This window comes from Hippichthys cyanospilos, chromosome 4, assembly GCF_059441005.1.
Source record: "Hippichthys cyanospilos isolate Australia breed blue-spotted pipefish chromosome 4, RoL_Hcya_1.0, whole genome shotgun sequence".
Taxonomy (NCBI): Eukaryota; Metazoa; Chordata; class Actinopteri; order Syngnathiformes; family Syngnathidae; genus Hippichthys; species Hippichthys cyanospilos.
Window position 1 is genome coordinate 15,028,713 of NC_142372.1, and position 16,559 is coordinate 15,045,271.

At 42.4% G+C, this 16,559-nt stretch overlaps 1 protein-coding gene across 5 annotated transcripts in view; it reads right to left on the minus strand.

Moving 5' to 3' along the window:
• Positions 1-16,559, minus strand: part of dmxl2 (Dmx-like 2) — a 37,427-nt gene that overhangs the window by 5,798 nt on the left and 15,070 nt on the right. For 3 of the 5 annotated variants that reach the window (XM_088412458.1, XM_088412459.1, XM_088412457.1), the window contains exons 19-47: positions 16,319-16,546; positions 15,876-16,159; positions 14,385-14,551; positions 13,649-14,300; positions 13,153-13,482; positions 12,959-13,078; positions 12,433-12,568; positions 11,774-11,884; positions 11,479-11,648; positions 11,019-11,116; positions 10,721-10,886; positions 10,115-10,379; positions 9,820-10,022; positions 9,280-9,651; positions 8,752-8,934; positions 8,376-8,672; positions 8,123-8,314; positions 7,961-8,037; positions 7,606-7,736; positions 6,938-7,183; positions 5,106-5,296; positions 4,889-5,022; positions 4,717-4,802; positions 4,423-4,624; positions 3,983-4,100; positions 2,146-2,211; positions 1,431-1,517; positions 451-572; positions 207-345 (exon numbers count right to left, since the gene is read on the minus strand). In XM_088412458.1, coding sequence (XP_088268584.1) covers positions 207-345; positions 451-572; positions 1,431-1,517; positions 2,146-2,211; positions 3,983-4,100; positions 4,423-4,624; positions 4,717-4,802; positions 4,889-5,022; positions 5,106-5,296; positions 6,938-7,183; positions 7,606-7,736; positions 7,961-8,037; positions 8,123-8,314; positions 8,376-8,672; positions 8,752-8,934; positions 9,280-9,651; positions 9,820-10,022; positions 10,115-10,379; positions 10,721-10,886; positions 11,019-11,116; positions 11,479-11,648; positions 11,774-11,884; positions 12,433-12,568; positions 12,959-13,078; positions 13,153-13,482; positions 13,649-14,300; positions 14,385-14,551; positions 15,876-16,159; positions 16,319-16,546 — 5,573 coding nt within the window. Of the gene's footprint in view, positions 1-206; positions 346-450; positions 573-1,430; positions 1,518-2,145; positions 2,212-3,982; positions 4,101-4,422; positions 4,625-4,716; positions 4,803-4,888; positions 5,023-5,105; positions 5,297-5,545; positions 5,573-6,184; positions 6,266-6,548; positions 6,732-6,937; positions 7,184-7,605; positions 7,737-7,960; positions 8,038-8,122; positions 8,315-8,375; positions 8,673-8,751; positions 8,935-9,279; positions 9,652-9,819; positions 10,023-10,114; positions 10,380-10,720; positions 10,887-11,018; positions 11,117-11,478; positions 11,649-11,773; positions 11,885-12,432; positions 12,569-12,958; positions 13,079-13,152; positions 13,483-13,648; positions 14,301-14,384; positions 14,552-15,875; positions 16,160-16,318; positions 16,547-16,559 lie in introns of all 5 variants that reach the window. The other 2 variants (XM_088412461.1, XM_088412460.1) reach the window with 2 other exon arrangements.

Below are 16,559 nucleotides of genomic sequence, written 5' to 3' on the forward strand. Positions count from 1 at the left end.
TTGATTGAGTGAAGAGCGCTGATTCCAATTTTCAGCTTGAAATATGGTGGACCGATGATGACGGAAGGGGGAGGCGAGGCTCTGACAATTGACAGACAAGCAAATAAAAAAATAAAAATAAATAAAGTAAAAAACGTCCACCTCTGGTTATTAGAATTAAATGGCTGTAAAAAAATTATGTTTGTGCGTATAATATGAATCTGTACCACGCTGGCTCCCATGCTGGTCTGCCCACTGCCCAGCCACGGCATGGATGCAGAAACTGGGATCTGCGGTGGTGCAAAGGGACCAGAACTGGCCTGGGCAATGTTGGTGTGAGATGACTTGTAATCAACGTCGTCAGAGCTGTAGAACATTGCAGAGCATACAATTACAATTCTGACATTTCTAAGTACTTTTTTCATAACATTAAATATGTAGTTTGAAGGAAATGTCAGGGATCAGTCCGACCTGCGTGACTCCTTATCAAAGTCCTCTCCGATCCAGGTGAAGGGTTGAACAGCCACCAGCGTTGACACATCCACTTCCTGGACATCATGGGTAGAGGCCAGCACTATTTCATTGGAGTTAGCCTGGCAAAGAGTGTGAGCGGGTTGGCGAGAGACAAGGATTGGGGGTGGTACCATACAATTAAGTGTTTTCTCTCATTTCCAACAAGCAAAATCGAAATAATTATGAATATTTACTAAGTGTTTCAGATAAACAGATTTTTAAGTGTTAATCTAATAGTTATGCTTTCTGTACGCTCATTAAATCCATTTTCATGAATCGGGCTTCTTTTGCGCTTGAGCTGTCGGGGTTGGAAAACAATCACACCTTGAAGTGGACATTGATTGTGTTTGACATAACCTGATATGCTCCTGGGTGGGAGGGCAACTTCAGGAGCAGAAAGAAGATGTGAAAATGGAAGAAGATGTGAGAGTTGTCCTATTGATGAATGGTAAATTTACCTTCAAAAATAAATGCCCTGATGGCACCTTTGATAAAGTTAGGGTGATCGGCATTCTTTCTGTGAGGGAGCTTCCGTAATACAGTAGCAGCTCAAGTTTAGCCTACCGCAGACATGCAAAGCACCTAGCTGCAACTGCAGCAACAGCTAACAATAGCAACAAAGACGCTAACGTAGCAAAGTTTTTTGCCAAACTTATTTCAAGAATACCTGGCGTTTGAGCAAATTTGATGAATTATTTGATAATTGACAAAAGAATAAAGCACCATTCCACCTGGTGTTCGAAAGTTAAGGTTGTAGACACAGCTCGGGACTTGTCAGTAGAAATGGTTTTGATATGCCACCAATAACATTATATATGTACATAAAAAAAAAAAACCCACACGCACATTAGGTTAAGGATTTTTCCAATAAATTTTTCGGTGAACTTAAAAAAGATTCATTAGATTTATCAATCGCTCAATGTTTTAAAACATTTTACCTTGTTGATTGCAAATGCCATGATTATGTCAGACTCCTTATGAATGATTTTTGCTTTGCCTCCCGGATATCCCAGATCTGCTTCCACCTGGATACATCAGGAAAGAAGATGAAAAGCAGCTTTAACAGTGAACATTTGGAGGACCTTTCACAGAAACTGTTAGTTAATTATGAAGTAGGGATTCACTTTCAGCCATTGGAATATTTTGTAACCACCACACATATGCAAGCCACGTTAGAAGGGCCGAGTTCACAAGAAATGAGTAATTTGAAAAAGATCTGACAAAAGTATCAGTGGTGGACAAAGAGTGAGCATTGACAAATCAAACAGAGCCCCAATATTGAGCATGCAAGTCAGTAAATATATTGTATGCGCCATGTGGTTTAAGGAAGCCTTAACATTGTTGCCTCCAAAAGAGTGAGAAACATAAGGACATCCATCTGTTATTGGTTGGGATTGGAAGTGAGATTACGAGAGTGGAAAGCACAGACATCCCTATTGGGGGGGCGGGGAAGATTAGCCGTGCCTAGATTGTATGTTTGAATAAGAGTGAGAACAGTCATAACCAAGCCAAGCTGGAGAGGAGATATTAACCACAAGTAGTTAGTTGTACATATTTTTTTTCTGCTGCGCCGTCAAGCTTAGCCATGTAGTGACTACACCAAACAGTCAGAGGGACAGACAAAGCCAGCCTGGTGATACTAAGTAATACTACCTTGCTGAGACTGCTAGCTCCAGCTATGCAGTTAGCCTTTACATGGTCCATATGGTTGTCTAAAGACTACACCACACACATAAAGGCACAGAACACACACAACACACCAACACAACACAGCACAACAAAACAAAACCCATGCACACACACCACAAAATAAAACATGGAATGAAAACAGAAAATCAAAAAAAAGGCCGACTAGAATTTGGATTTTATAGGTGCAAAAAATATCATGTGAATGTATTCTATGATGAGGACACCTAATCAACATGCAAAGGCTGTGCGCTATGGAACACTTATCTGATCATTTCTATCCACTTAGAGAACCAAGCAGTAAGGAGCAGTTCCAGACAACACAAATGTTACTTAACTGTCACGTACTTGAAGATGTCTCAGAAGTCAAAGCAAGGGTAGTGTCAATATCAACAGATAAATGTTCAGGGCCTGAATTTACTAAAGGATTGCACGTGCGATGGCCGCAAGTTTGATTGATTATGCAAACTGTTGAGGAGACTGGTGTACCCACTTGCATCTACAGAAAATGCATTCCGCATTCTGTATCTATGCAAACTGATTCAATTAGCACCGACAATGTAATTTATCAAAACTGAGATATATCTTTTGCTGCTGTTCCTAATAATCCAAGGCAGCCTCCACCATATTTATATCTGTTGGCAATTGTGCATGCAATCTGTTAGCGCAAGAGAACACTCAATTTACAGTGAGCGCTTCTCTGCGTACTATTATAATGACATAATAGATCAAGTGGGGTTGATCCTAGATGATGCCCCACAAGCATGACAGTGATTACAAATGTTATCAGCTTTTATCACTAAACGTCTGAGAGTCATTATAGTGATAAAACAGAACATACTGGGAAACTCAGTATTTAAATGTAATGAAGATGCTGTGTTAGCATTTGCAGCAACGAATGGCACCAAATAAACCTTTTTTGTGTCTATAGATTTATGTACCAATATTTCAGTTTGAACACATAAAACTTGACCGCCCCTCACTTTATTGTGGTAGAGTCGTTTGTGTGGCTCAGTGGTGCTAGGTGCCACGTTGTCTGGGGATAAATGTTCTTGGCAGGGTCAGTAGGGCAAACAGGTCTTAGGTGAGGGATCAGACAAAACACAGCTCTTTCTAGTAGAAATGTTTCAAATCCAACTACCGACCAATTTTTAAACGCTTGCATTTAGTTGAACTGTTTGGATGTCGTTTCATTTTCTTTCCCAGAACCTTCACTTAACTTGGGAGAGGGGGCTTAATAGCGATGACTAAATGGATGCTGCAGTCTGGAGTTGCACCAACCAAAACAAGATCTGAGGTGGGTTACCCCACAGAGGTGCTGCTATGGAGATGGCTCAACCAGGCCAGGTTTTATATAGGACCTTCATAAAGAACTCTTATTATTCTATTCTCAGCAATATGTGTTAACTGTGTGTTAACTTAGCACTCGGCATCCATTGCATCGTGTTGAGCCTTGAAGGGGGGGTCTTCTGCCACCAATGACACCTTCTCAAGGTTTTCTATATTCTCTGAGATTGGATTTTTTGAGCATTTCCTTGCCCTTCGGGGGCTCGGGTAAGGGTATGCCTTTGTAGATTTGTCATTTGAGACTCTTTTGTGATTCAGGATGATATAAATAATTTTGACTTATGGATTTAGTTTTTCCTTGCCCAGATGCGGTCCACCCCCTTCAGGAGCTCAGGAGCTAGGCCTGGAGGCAGTACATGTCTCAACAGTAGTTCATCTGCTTGATAAATTGCCAATAATTTTTTTAATGTATGATGAGAACAAAACAAAGACGACAAAAGCATGTGAGAAAGCTGACCTCGCTCTGCTTCCTTTTCTTGGTAAAGATGTAACGAATTAAAGTTTCCTGGAGAACTTCTTGTTTGACCAGGAAATGCCACAGCCGTCGAGCTGGGAATGACTGATGATTTTTCGTTCTGAAAAACATGGAAGAATTAAACATCCCAGAATTAATGAATTCTCAGATTCGTTTATTACTATCCCTCATATTGCATAAAGACATGTGACTCTGATACATATGAGCTAAAATGTGGTTCTTTAGCCTAATTCATAATAAACAATGAGTAAGTATGTCCTTCAGAGAAAATTCATCAAAGAAGACAGCTATTCCACTCTGCAGTAAAGGAGCATCTAAATCATACATTGATGTTCAAAGTACAGGTACAATATTGGTCCGTTCCAAGATCAATGTGAATGTCAGACAGCATGATTGATTTACTGTAACAGAGTAAGTCTTACTTGAAAGGAGTGTTGTCTGGCTCCAGCATGGCCTTGTGTCGCAATATGGCAGGCCCGCCTCCAGCGCTGAGGTCAGTAGGGTAAGTGTTAATGTAGTTGGGGGGCGGACCGTCAAATTTATTCATGGTCTCCAATAAAATATGTTCCCAGTTCTCCAAGGTCTTCAACACAGCGTTTGTAAAAGGTGAGGTGACTGGCAAGTCTATAGAAAAAAAGCACGCAAAATATTTACATTTATTTATGAGATGAATGTGTTAGTTGGTTGAAGAGTCATCTGATAACGTATAATTGTACCTGCAAAGTCCAGCCCAGTGATAGGGAGGAAGTTCTTAATACTGTGATGAAACAGTTTCACCATGACCAAGCGGATCAGAGACCAGCTAAGGTGCCAAATAGACAGCATGCAATTGTTAAAACCAAAAGCGCAGCCTCCCAAATGATGGGCTAGAAAACAAGTGCAGCTCACCTGTAGGAGTTGGGGTCTGAGTGCTCGGTCATCTGTGTGTCAGAAAGGAAGGCGTCATCATCATCTTCATCATCCTCAGCTCCGCTTTCATCCGAGTCACACAAAACATTGCTGTCTGACAACGGCAGGAAGGGCTGAAGGGAAAAAGACGGAGACCATAAGAACAACAATATATTATTGATTCATTCTAACTATGAAAATGCAATTCATGCCTTACTTTGGCTACAAAGTAGTCCCACATGCTCAGTTCTGGAGGGATAAATTTTTCCCTGTAAGTGGGTCTCTCTGTGGGCAGTGGCGGTGGGGCGGCTGGCGTCTCCTTCACAGGGCGACCGGGTACCAGCATTCTCATATTAAATCTGCGCCTGTATCGGTCCCCGTCCTCAGCTGGGGGCTGAGGGGGCACCACTGAGGGACAAGAAAAAGACGACATTGTTCAGGCTGAAATAATGCCAGTTTGCTCAAGTCTTCGGTCAAATGCTGGAGGAGGATCTGAGACTTTACATCACTGTAATTGCAAAATATTCAGTTACATCAGCATGAAGGGAATCGCATTAACACCCAGAGCAGAGTACACATCCAAATGGCAATATGTAATCTGTGCAAAAAAATCACGGGACAGACATTCAGCATACATTCACTTTGTTATGCACAAACCTGCACTATTATCCTGCAGCACTATCATTGGCATTGCACCAGACAAAACAAGACCATACAAAGCAGACTTGACAGAGCAGTTAAGACTCACAAAACATACGACACACACTATTATATTAGTGAAACTGATGCAGTGTATCACAAAAATATAGACAGAAACACATGAATGGTGATGGCGTCTGTGTTGAGGGACTCAAGTGATGATGAAAAAGGTGTTTGTATCATTTTCTTAGGATAGCGATGTTAAATTTGTGCGGCTGTGTGTTTCTGAAATGGCATTACTATATTCAAAAGGTCAGTATGGAATCATTCATTGAAATGCTTCCCATGTACATGAATCTTCAGTCGTCTCCATTCTCGGCTATTGCTCACTTTTAGATTCTAAATGCCAATCTGTATCTTCCTCCTCCACAAAACTAAATCAGAGCACTGTGGAGTGCAAATTTCAGTCAAGTGATTTAAAACAGCTACTCGGTGAGTCAATCTACAATGAAATCATTAGTTCTAATAACGTTCAAACTACTGGCACACACACTATCATACATTGTTAACATCAAATGACAAACACTCATTAATAAATGCTATTTAAAGAGTTTTAGGTCCACTGCTTCATTACTCTAACAACCCCACAGGATGTACCTGGTTTAGCCTTAGTTTCAGAATTACTCTTTAGGGGCTCGTCTTGGGCTTCGGCACCTTCCTTGCTCACCCCAACTGTTGCTTCAGTGGCACAACAGGGATGACAGCATGAATTGAGCACAGAAGACATTGCACATGCAGTACATCACACACACATACACTACACACAAACACAAAAAAATGCCGCTGGCTTTTCTAAAAAAACAAACAAAAAAAACCCCACTTCAAATCACATATGGCTTGTTTGTAATAGACATTCAGCTTTAACCACAAAACAGAGAGAAAGGGGGCGTCATCAGCAACAGTGCAAACCTGTACATCTACCATGCACTTCAATCCTGCAAACCACCAGCTTGTTACTCACAGCTGGTCTTAGTTGCTGGTGCCACAGTGCCTGGCCCAGCTCCCCTTGAAACGAGAGGAGGGAACTGTTTGGGACACTGGGTTTCATAGGGAATGGGTTGGGGGGTTTGGGTGAGGCTGCCCTGCTCAGGTCTTCGTGACTCCTGAGACCCCTCTGGCCTGGCTGCCTCAAAATCAGCTGGTACTGGGACACAGGGCAGAGTGCACACTCACACAAGACACTACACATCTACAACAGCATCTTAGGGAGGAAATCAGGGCTGATTTATTTATTTTTTTGCTGGGACATCATATCAGGGATGGCGGAGACAACAAGAAGATGGGGCTTGGGCACGAAAGAGCAAAGACAGGTTAAACTCAAATCAAGACTAGACGGCAAAACAACTATACCTGGTGGGGCTTCAGGCCTCTTTGGCTTGATTATGACTTTGGCCCCGCCTCCAAAAACAGCAGCCCACATGCGGTTGTTGAGAGGATGCGCAGCAAGGCGGAAGAGTTCATTGCTGTTGTGAGTGCCCAAGCCGTGGATGAGCAAGGCTAGATAAACAGCCAAGACTGCCTCGCACAGCAGCACGTTGAGTCTTGGTTGATCCACCTCCCTGGCAGACGTCAACAGAGAAATCAGGGAGGACACACCTGGAGAAACGGAACATGCATATATAACTTTACTAAATATCATCATATCAAAGAACAAAAATGCAGTCTCTGCACGATATAAAGCCAATTCACAAAGCATTAACATAATGAGCAGGGTCTGTCTTTCTGTTTCCTTCCCAGAGGCCATCAAGCTCCTATTATAGAACACCATCTGCCTATTTGCATAAACACAGACTTCCTGTTTTGCACTGCTCGCTCCTTTTCATATTCTCCCCATATCATGTCGAGGATGCTCTCTACCATAATGACACTCAAGAGTGTTATTTCTATAGCCACAACTACATTCAACTCTGAAATGATTCTGATAAACATGTAAAACACAGATGAAGTAAAAACAATGTTTTTGAAAAGCAAAAAAAAAATGTACTTGTACTTGCTCTTTCAAGGACAGAATCAATTACCTGGCCACTGAGCAGGAGCCGAGTTTGGAGTAATATGTTCCTCTATGCTTTCTGTTCGGAGTCGTTTCCTCTCACTGAGCAACAAGCCCTGGTACACCATGCCAGTAAACTGGTTGGCGTCAGTCTGGCTGCTGCAAAGTCATATAAAAAGCTATGAGCTTTTGCATAGAGTAAAAAGGACCATGACAATAAATTATTTGTAATTGTATCTGCTCTGCCTGAATTAATTTATGTCAAAACCACACATTTTTCAATTTAAGAAAAAAAAAAACAGTAAGGGCATGTGGCGCACTGAAGGCGCATACACAGATGCCGGCAAACATTAAAATGCATGAGAGGTAGAGTGATAGAGTACCTGTAACTATGGCTGTCACACAGTGCCTGATAGATGCAAGCCGACAGTGACGCCGCCAGTGTGTGCAGGGCATTTACCTGAGATACAAGGCACAATGCATTTTATAATCAAATCATGCAGATGACACTGAAAAGATCTCCATGATTATGTTTGAGTTCTGACCCTGTCATCTATGATATCCGGATGCGGCGGCGCCTCCATCAGGGTGATGGTATGCAAGATATCATGAATGTGATTGCTGAGATGAAGCACAGGATTGGCTATGACCGTTTTGGTGGGGGCGATACAGGCTGAGAGCAGAGGCAAGGTGGTTGGAAGAGGCAAGGGGGACTGCAGCTGCTTCACGGTGATCTCCTACAGACGAAGATAGGTGTGATAGGCATCCATTAAGTTGTAATTACATGTAAATACATACCTGTTGGCTCTCTTGCAGAAGGAACAAGAGCTCCATGCGTACAGAGGTGACTCCACCCCCCTTGGCACCATGGAGGCTGCAGTAAGAGAGAAAGACCCTAAGAAGGGCCTGGTTCTTTCTTAGCCAAGCCTTGCGCCTCTCTGAATGCTGCTGCTTAGCTTGAAGGCGCCGCCGCTCCATTTGGTGACGCTCATAGGCACCAGCGTCTGTTCTTTCCAACATGTCATCGGATATATCCACTGATGCAGATCGTTCTGCCGAGTTTTCTGCCTCTGACACTTGCTCCTTGCCTTCTACCTAAATAAAATAAACAAAACAAAAAAACATTAAATATATTATTGCTTTTACAGATTACTTAAAATGTGGAATATTTTACCTTGTAGTTGCAGATATTATGCATGGCTGCAATTTCCTTCTCCAGCCAACTGTAGAGCTGAAAACGAAGTTTGCCTCCATCCACCTCGAAGCCTGTGGCTAACGTGCGCAGCTCTGTCATAAGGATTTTTAGACAGGCACGGAACTTGAGCTGCTCCGCTATCACATCCACCTCAGACTCACCCTAAAACATGCAAACAACAAGCAACTCATTTTATTGTTCACTATGAAGCGCTACTAATGCTGCAAATGATTTTGTCATACGTATAGATTAAACAATAGTTTTATTTATTGAATTATCTAAATTAGCAAAATGGTTGTCAGCGATGGATTTTAGAGGATAAACCAATAAACTGTCTACTAAAACGTCCCAGTTTTGCACTGCTAGAATGGAGCCGATCTCCATAGTAGTACAGTAGTGTCCTTCTATATTAATTGACTGTTTGGCATACACCGAGGAGAAATTCTAATGCCAGAAGTGCACAATGATACAAAAAAAATCTAAACAAATTGAACAAACTTGTCCAACCTGTGAGTCATCTCTCTGAATTTTAGATTCAACAGTTCCCTCCAGTTTCATCTCATTTTTTAGTTTCTTCATCGTCAGACAATCCTCTTCATCATCGTCATCATCTTCCTTGTCATCTCCCCAGTCGAGCTGAAGCTCATCGTCCTCCAACTTGCCCATGGGCTGGCTCCAGTCCATCCCACCTGCACTTTCAATTCCTCCCCATGCGGGGGGAGCTTTTGAAGCACAGTCTATACCCATGTTCTGTTCCAGATGCTGGCTGGAGTTTACGTTGGCCTTGGATGAAGCCTTGCTCAGGGGAGAGGAACCTAATTTTTTAGTTACTTTAGGAATTTTGGAGAGAACCTCCAGAGCCAGAACTGGGCAGCCCACCTGTAAGTATAAGATAGATCGAAAAACAATAGTGTCAAAAAATAACAATGAGGTCCAGGTCCATGCTTTTGAATTGAAACTAGTCAATGAAAGGTCAAGTTCTTAACAATAACAAACAAAGTGAAATGGTGTGGGTGGTTGTCATTGCCACCAGATAAGTCAGCCCACCTTGAAATGTGCATTTGCCGTGGTGAAGAACAATTTGCGCTCTATGAGGTTGATCTCATCAGCACTACTCTTTTCTGCAGTGAGACCCACTGTGGTCGCTGTGCCCTGTGAACTTGCAAAGTGCCGCCGAATGATGAGCGGGTGAGTTCTTAGGTAATTGTAGAAACTGAACACCACTGGGTTGCAAGATTTTACCATCACATCTGAGAGACAATGCAAAACCGTAGAGAGAAAAATGTAAGTTATTGTAGTGAAACTTAGAAAGTGGTTTAGAGAACGTTTCAATCCAGCTCACCAGGGTTATCGTCATCATCTTTGGGGATGCGTTCTAAGAGTGTATCCAGGGCTTGGGTATAATCCTTCATTATCCAGTATGCTATGCTGCGCAGAAACGGGTCAGGGTGAAGTCTAGAACAGTGGTAATGACTTCCGTCCCTGTTACAACCAAGAACCTTCTCATAAAGAAGGCCTTGGCAGGTGGATGAATTCTCAAAGTCTGCTTCATATAGCCGAGCAACTATCATGGCTAACTGGAGGTCCTCCATCTTCTCCATCAACACCTACACGACACAAAACAGTAGACAGTATGAGATATGGGAGGCAAGATAAAATACATCTTAAATAGATGGTTCAGACGTGTGAGAATGTTCTTCTTTTTTGTTGCTATCTATGTTTTGACTATATGGTATGGTAAACCTTGGTCAAGGAAAGATATGTGGGCATTAACCACATCTTATCAGTATAATTTGTCTTAGAGCTGCAGTGTAATCAGCTACCTCAGAAAAAAACAAAAATCGATATTTTTAGTAAATCCATTTAGATGTGTGAAATATATTGCACGGAAAAGAGAAATGAAGAGGGCTACATATTGAGTGTGTAAATATGTGAGAGTTGTTCACACCTCTATCGCATCTTTGAGTGATCCAGCCAGCAAGAAGAAGGCGGCCGACTGTTCAAAGCGTTGTTTTCCAAGCAGGGAGAAAGCATTTTTCAAAGCTGCCTTTCGCCAACGATCTTCACTGAAATTATTCTTGAAGAACTGTGTCATCTTCTCATCATGTTGGGATCTGAAAGAAACAAAGTATTTCGATATCTCGATAACTCGATATCTATAATAAGTAATCTTTTAAATAAAACATGGTATTTCTTAAATTAACAAGTGTAGATTTTTTTTAAATAATAATAATAAAATGTCCTACCTGAAGAGCCCCCATAGAACAGCCTTTTTCTTCATGGCCAGGTAAAAGAGGGCAGCATCCAAAGGGTCATTGTGCCTCTGGAATGCAGCTTTGCCCAACTGATCATGCAAAAATAAATTAATTACAATAAAATATTATTTATTTGCAGAATATTTTTGTAACGTTATTTTGTGAAAACACAACAGTGTACGATATCAAGTCTATAGACATTTGACATGAAAGTGTGTTATTTTATATATTTTTGGGTAGCATTTACATGAAGACTAAACAAAAGGAGAAGGTCTTGAAGGTAACGCTTCAACCATTTTGTAAACCAATACAACGGAGCAGACCCTGAGCAGCACCTTCATAAGCTATCTGAAAATATTTAATTAGGACTTTTAAAAACATATCTTGAGGAATTTGAATGCCATTTATTCTTCTTTGTGACAAGGCTCTTAGAATTCATATTTCTTCGTACCTTCTCCACCATTTTCCTCAAGGTATTGATGTTGCGTATCCACCAACCAACACCAACAGCTCGGAGCTCAGACCACTGGGGGTCACCTCTTTGCATGGCCGGGATCATATTCAAAAGCTCGTCTTCTGCTTCAGAGTGAAAGGCCCAGGCAAAATGGCATGTTGACAGACCTAAGAAGGACGGATAGAGGAAGGTGATAAGTGATGGTGGCAAGAAAGAAACTGTCTGGATTCAATGACCTGGAGAGATCAAGGTATTACATAAAAGGAGCAGTGTCAAAAGTAAAGCGTTTTACCTTGGTGAAGAAGCTGCATGCGGTAAAGTGGGGGCAAAGAGGTGAGCAGGCAGGTATGAAGACGCATGGCCAGCAGGTACCTCAAGCCACATTCATCCAGGGCCTCACCTCCTACAAACACACCAGGTAGCTGTCAACCAGTGCCATTGTTATTCCCTGGATCAAGAGTTCTCCCTTTTAAAACTTCAAATAAAAAATGTCCTTTGGAATCACTTCTGATCAGGCATTCCTGTCACTCTGTTTCTCTTGTCCCTGAACCTTCAAACTGTCTATGTGCTGGAACAACTTGCTAATGTCTTCTCTTCAAAAGACTAAATAAACAGGATTATAAATTGCAGGAAAAAAAGACCAAAAGATAAGGAAAAGTGCTGTCTATTTTCATACAGCAGAAGCATTATTTATCATAAGGATTAGATGATTGAAGATTACCTATGTTCAGGAACACACACTCAAGAAAAATCACACAAGGCATAATGTCAATAACCTTTAGGCTATCTAAAAACTGTATGCTTTTTTTACCATGGCCATCAGTTTATGACAAAGGAAAGAAAATCAGACTGCGCCAATTTTTGCAACATTTAAATACCTAGCAACCTAAATCATGATGTGTATTTCATTCTGCGCAAACCAAAGGGCAGCATGATAACACCATTTCTGACCTGTGTATTGTTGGTCAGTGGAGCTGGTGACCTCAGCACTTGTGGTTGCTACTGTGTCGGCCAGGGCCACCAAGAACATTTGCTCAAGTCGAGTTAGTCCAGGGAGGCTGGAGTGCATAAGGTGACTGGACAACACCTGGACAGACACAATGTATGTGTGGATGAAGGAAAAGTTATGGGGTTGGAATACCATATTGTTAGAATATAGATAGCTCTGTCCAAATCTGAAGGCTTCTCCTCAATTTGGGCATGCCTAGCGTGGGAAAAGCGCGGCAAAGAAATAGAGGAGCAATATAGGCTACAAAAGCGCGCTCCAAAATAGCCTTCGCCTGTCCATGAAAAAATTGAAGGCTAGTTTTGAAGGCTGCATGAATTTGGACACCGGCATTTGGTCAAGGCATGCCAAATTCAGGTTTTGGAGGACACAGCTTATTTCTAATAAGTACATTTGTTGACTTCATTAACCAACAACAACCTACCTAATTAAGTCATTACACCAGTCTTAGGTGAGTTTGTTTCCAAATACCTGTGCATGTTCTGGTCCAAAGTAGGCAGGACCGTATTGTGAGAGGTTGATAACACGAGACTTCTTCTCTGGTTTGTCAGAGGCAAAGTTGACAAAGTCATCTGTGGTGACTGCTGGCACCTGTTGGGACAGGGAATAAGAAATCAGGCTCAATCTTCAATGACAAAATACACTTTAATACGCCATGTACGCACCTGGAAGAGGTCAGCATATTGGTCCTCGGCAGACGTGTGCCCCACCTCTCCATTGGCCACTTTGGGTCCTTTGACAGTTTCTTCTGCCCCTTTGAAGGAAGTATCTTCATCAGCTAACATGAGTGCGTAGAGGGGCAGCGGGGGAATGGAGTTGATTTCAGTGTAATCCCGGCCTCCGTCGCGACCCGCCACAATGGTGTCTTTTGCTGTGCTGCCAGTCACGCTGATGGTTCGGGACAAGTGTCGCCTAGCTCCACCCTCACCTGCCTCCACATCTCTTACTACAGCAACCTCCCCAGCAATACACTTTACCAAATGAGCAAGAATAGCCTGACGGAAGAAATAATATAAAATGTTCAGGAAATTAGTTAAACCATACTACAAAAGGGGCTAATAAAGTAAGGTTTGAGTAACACATGTATTTTTCCACTTGTAGTCAACAGAAAACAACATCAACATTTGAGAACCAGCATGCTAAGAGAAAAGGAATACTCACCTTGGCGCGGCGAACTTTTCCTAAATCCATGAGCTCCAGGAGCTGGGTGGGATGATACTGGGGTAGAGTCGGGGACAAGGAGTGAGCTGCCTCAAAAAGTCCACCCTCTTGAAGTCCTGCCGGGGCACGAAGTGCCTCATCCACTGCGGCGCTCCCTTCAAACACACTCTTGGACCTAGCTCTCCCTTCAAAGACTGAGGAAGATGTTTGTGTTTGACCCCCAGCAATATCTGCAGATGACAGGTTGCCCTCCTCTCCCTCACCAGGCTTCTTGTCCTGGTGCCACTGGGCATATACATGCATCTCACAATCCATGCCCACCACCAAGATGCCATCTCTCACCCAAGAGAGCGAGACTGGCAGACAAGGGGTGCCATCCACCGAGGACAGAAGGTCCACCGCCCTAAGCAGGATCCAGCGAGAGCGGATCCCCTGTTTGATACTGCCCCCTAGAGGAAGGGTGATGACAGCCACACCCTCTTTGCTGCTCGTCTGCTCATTGACCATGCCAGAAATTCGCCCATACATAAGAATGTTGGATCCCACACCCACAGTAAGGATGTGAGAACCATCTTCTTTTGACAACCAATCCAAATGGACGTAATGCTTGATGTTGGGTGAGTTGTGGTCTCGGCTCATGTACAGGTCCGATCTGATACAGAGAGAATTTTTTTTAATATTTGAAATAGCCGGTAACAGTACAGCATCCTACTGAAATAAGCAGTCTCCTTCTGACCTGCTGTAAACAAAGAGGTTGGAGTCCACGCTGACTCTTGGGTCCAAGGTAGGAGAGGGTCTATTAAATTCTTCCAAGTGGAGAGTTTGCTCCAAAACCCACTCTGAGCCACCAGTTGATTCACACTCATAGATAGACACATGCATAGAGAACTCTTTTCCAGAAACCTGCAGAAAAAAAAGGCTACATAAATGATCAAGAGTAATATATCAGGAATAATCACAAATCTGTTTTTAATGCAAATATATTGTATTTCTACAAAGGTCTATCACCATTGTCAGGCGGAAACCCCATATATCCAAATATGGGCAATATTTCACAAATGTATAATATTGTGAAATTATGAATTATTAGATAATTATTAAAAAATGCATATATATATATATATATATATATATATATATATATATATATATATATATATATATATATATATATATATACACAGTCGGCCCCCGGTTTACGAACACCCTGTTTTACGAACAATTCGACTTACGAGCGTGGATCACGGAGATTTTTGTCCCCCACTTACGAGCAAACCTTTCGTCTTACGAACAATCCGACATGCCGGCCATTGTGTATGCAAATATATTTTCGCTTAGTTGCGTCAACAAAATCAGCAGTTGACGCTTGTGACAGTAACGTGAACGCTATTGCTCTTACAACGTCACAGTCACTGTCTCAATCACGGAGTCAGTCACGGAGATGCCAATATGCTATTGGTCGATTAAGGTCACCCGGTCTCACTCACGGAGATGCTATTGGCCGGCGTCACGTCAATCACAGAAATGCCGATATGCTATTGGCCGAACGCCTTTATCTAGCTTGATGGCACAGCTGGTCGTGATGGAAGGAAGGAGAGAAAATGAGTGAAAAACGGAAGGAAGGAATGTTGTGAAGACTTTGCAAACTTTATCTGTTAGACATAGCTTCTAAAATTGCTAGTAGCGGTAAAGGAAGAAGTAAGAGGATGATATGTTTTAGCATCTCCGTGACTGACACCGTGACTGAAACAGTGACTGTGACATTGTAAGAGCAATAGCATATCAGCAGAACTGTGTTAACTTTGCGGGTTGGTCTCTGCTCCCCTCCGCCTCCACCCAGCTCAAGTCACGTCGCATCAATGGTAAATATCATTTTTCCTTAGTATATGTTGTTTAATTTAACTGCACAGTAGATTATGTTACTCAATTTTAATATGTGTATAAAGTCGTGATGTTTTTACCTAAGGTTTTTGCAGCCGTTGCACGCATTCACGAATTAACATAGGTTTGGATTGCCCGTCATACGAGCAGTTCGAGTTACGAGCGTAGCCGCTGAACGGATTAAGTCCGTAACCCGGGGGCCCACTGTGTGTATATATATATATATATATATATATATATATATATATATATATATGTATGTATGTATGCATTTTTTTCCGGGGGTCGGGACATTTCAAGTGTACAGCACAATGTAATGTTGGATAGAATGCTTAAATTCTTTTACCTGCCCTTGACGTGGTTGTTTAAAAGCCACAGCCAGCCTCCCAATGTAGGAGCATGACACGGCAACAGGCCGCCCTGACACATACACAGCGCTGTTGTTGTCTTCCTCCTCGTTCATTAGTGCCCACGGCTCCCAGCGGTACATCCGCTTGTCCTGGTCGTCACTATCTCCATGATCACTTTCCACGGCACAACGCCAGAACCGCACCCGAGAGTCTGAGCAGGTAGTCACAATCAGATAAGGAGCCAGGCACACAGGGTAGATGGAGGAGGAACTGAGATGACCTAAAAGAAAAAAAACAATGGGAAGAATTGAATTCCCCTTTATCTTCACCTATGTATTTTGTAAATAATTCAAAACACATGAATTCAAACAAATACTAGCCAGGCCAAACACAGATTTAATTTGAGGATAACAAAAGTGAGGACAATGCTCAAACTGACCAGCAGATGGTGTGACTCTGGTAACTTCGACTCCATGAGGGAGGTCCAGTCGCTTGCTGTACACCAGTTTGGATTTAAGGATGAGTTTACTGGCTGACTGCAAGTTGACGGTGGAGGCTGAGCGCGGAAGAGGCCTGACAGGGGAGGTCTCTGGAGATGAGTCTGCGTTTACAACTTGATTGGGAACCATAAGCTGGCTCTGGAAGCCGGAATCTTGGTTTGTATCATCTGGACAAAAACA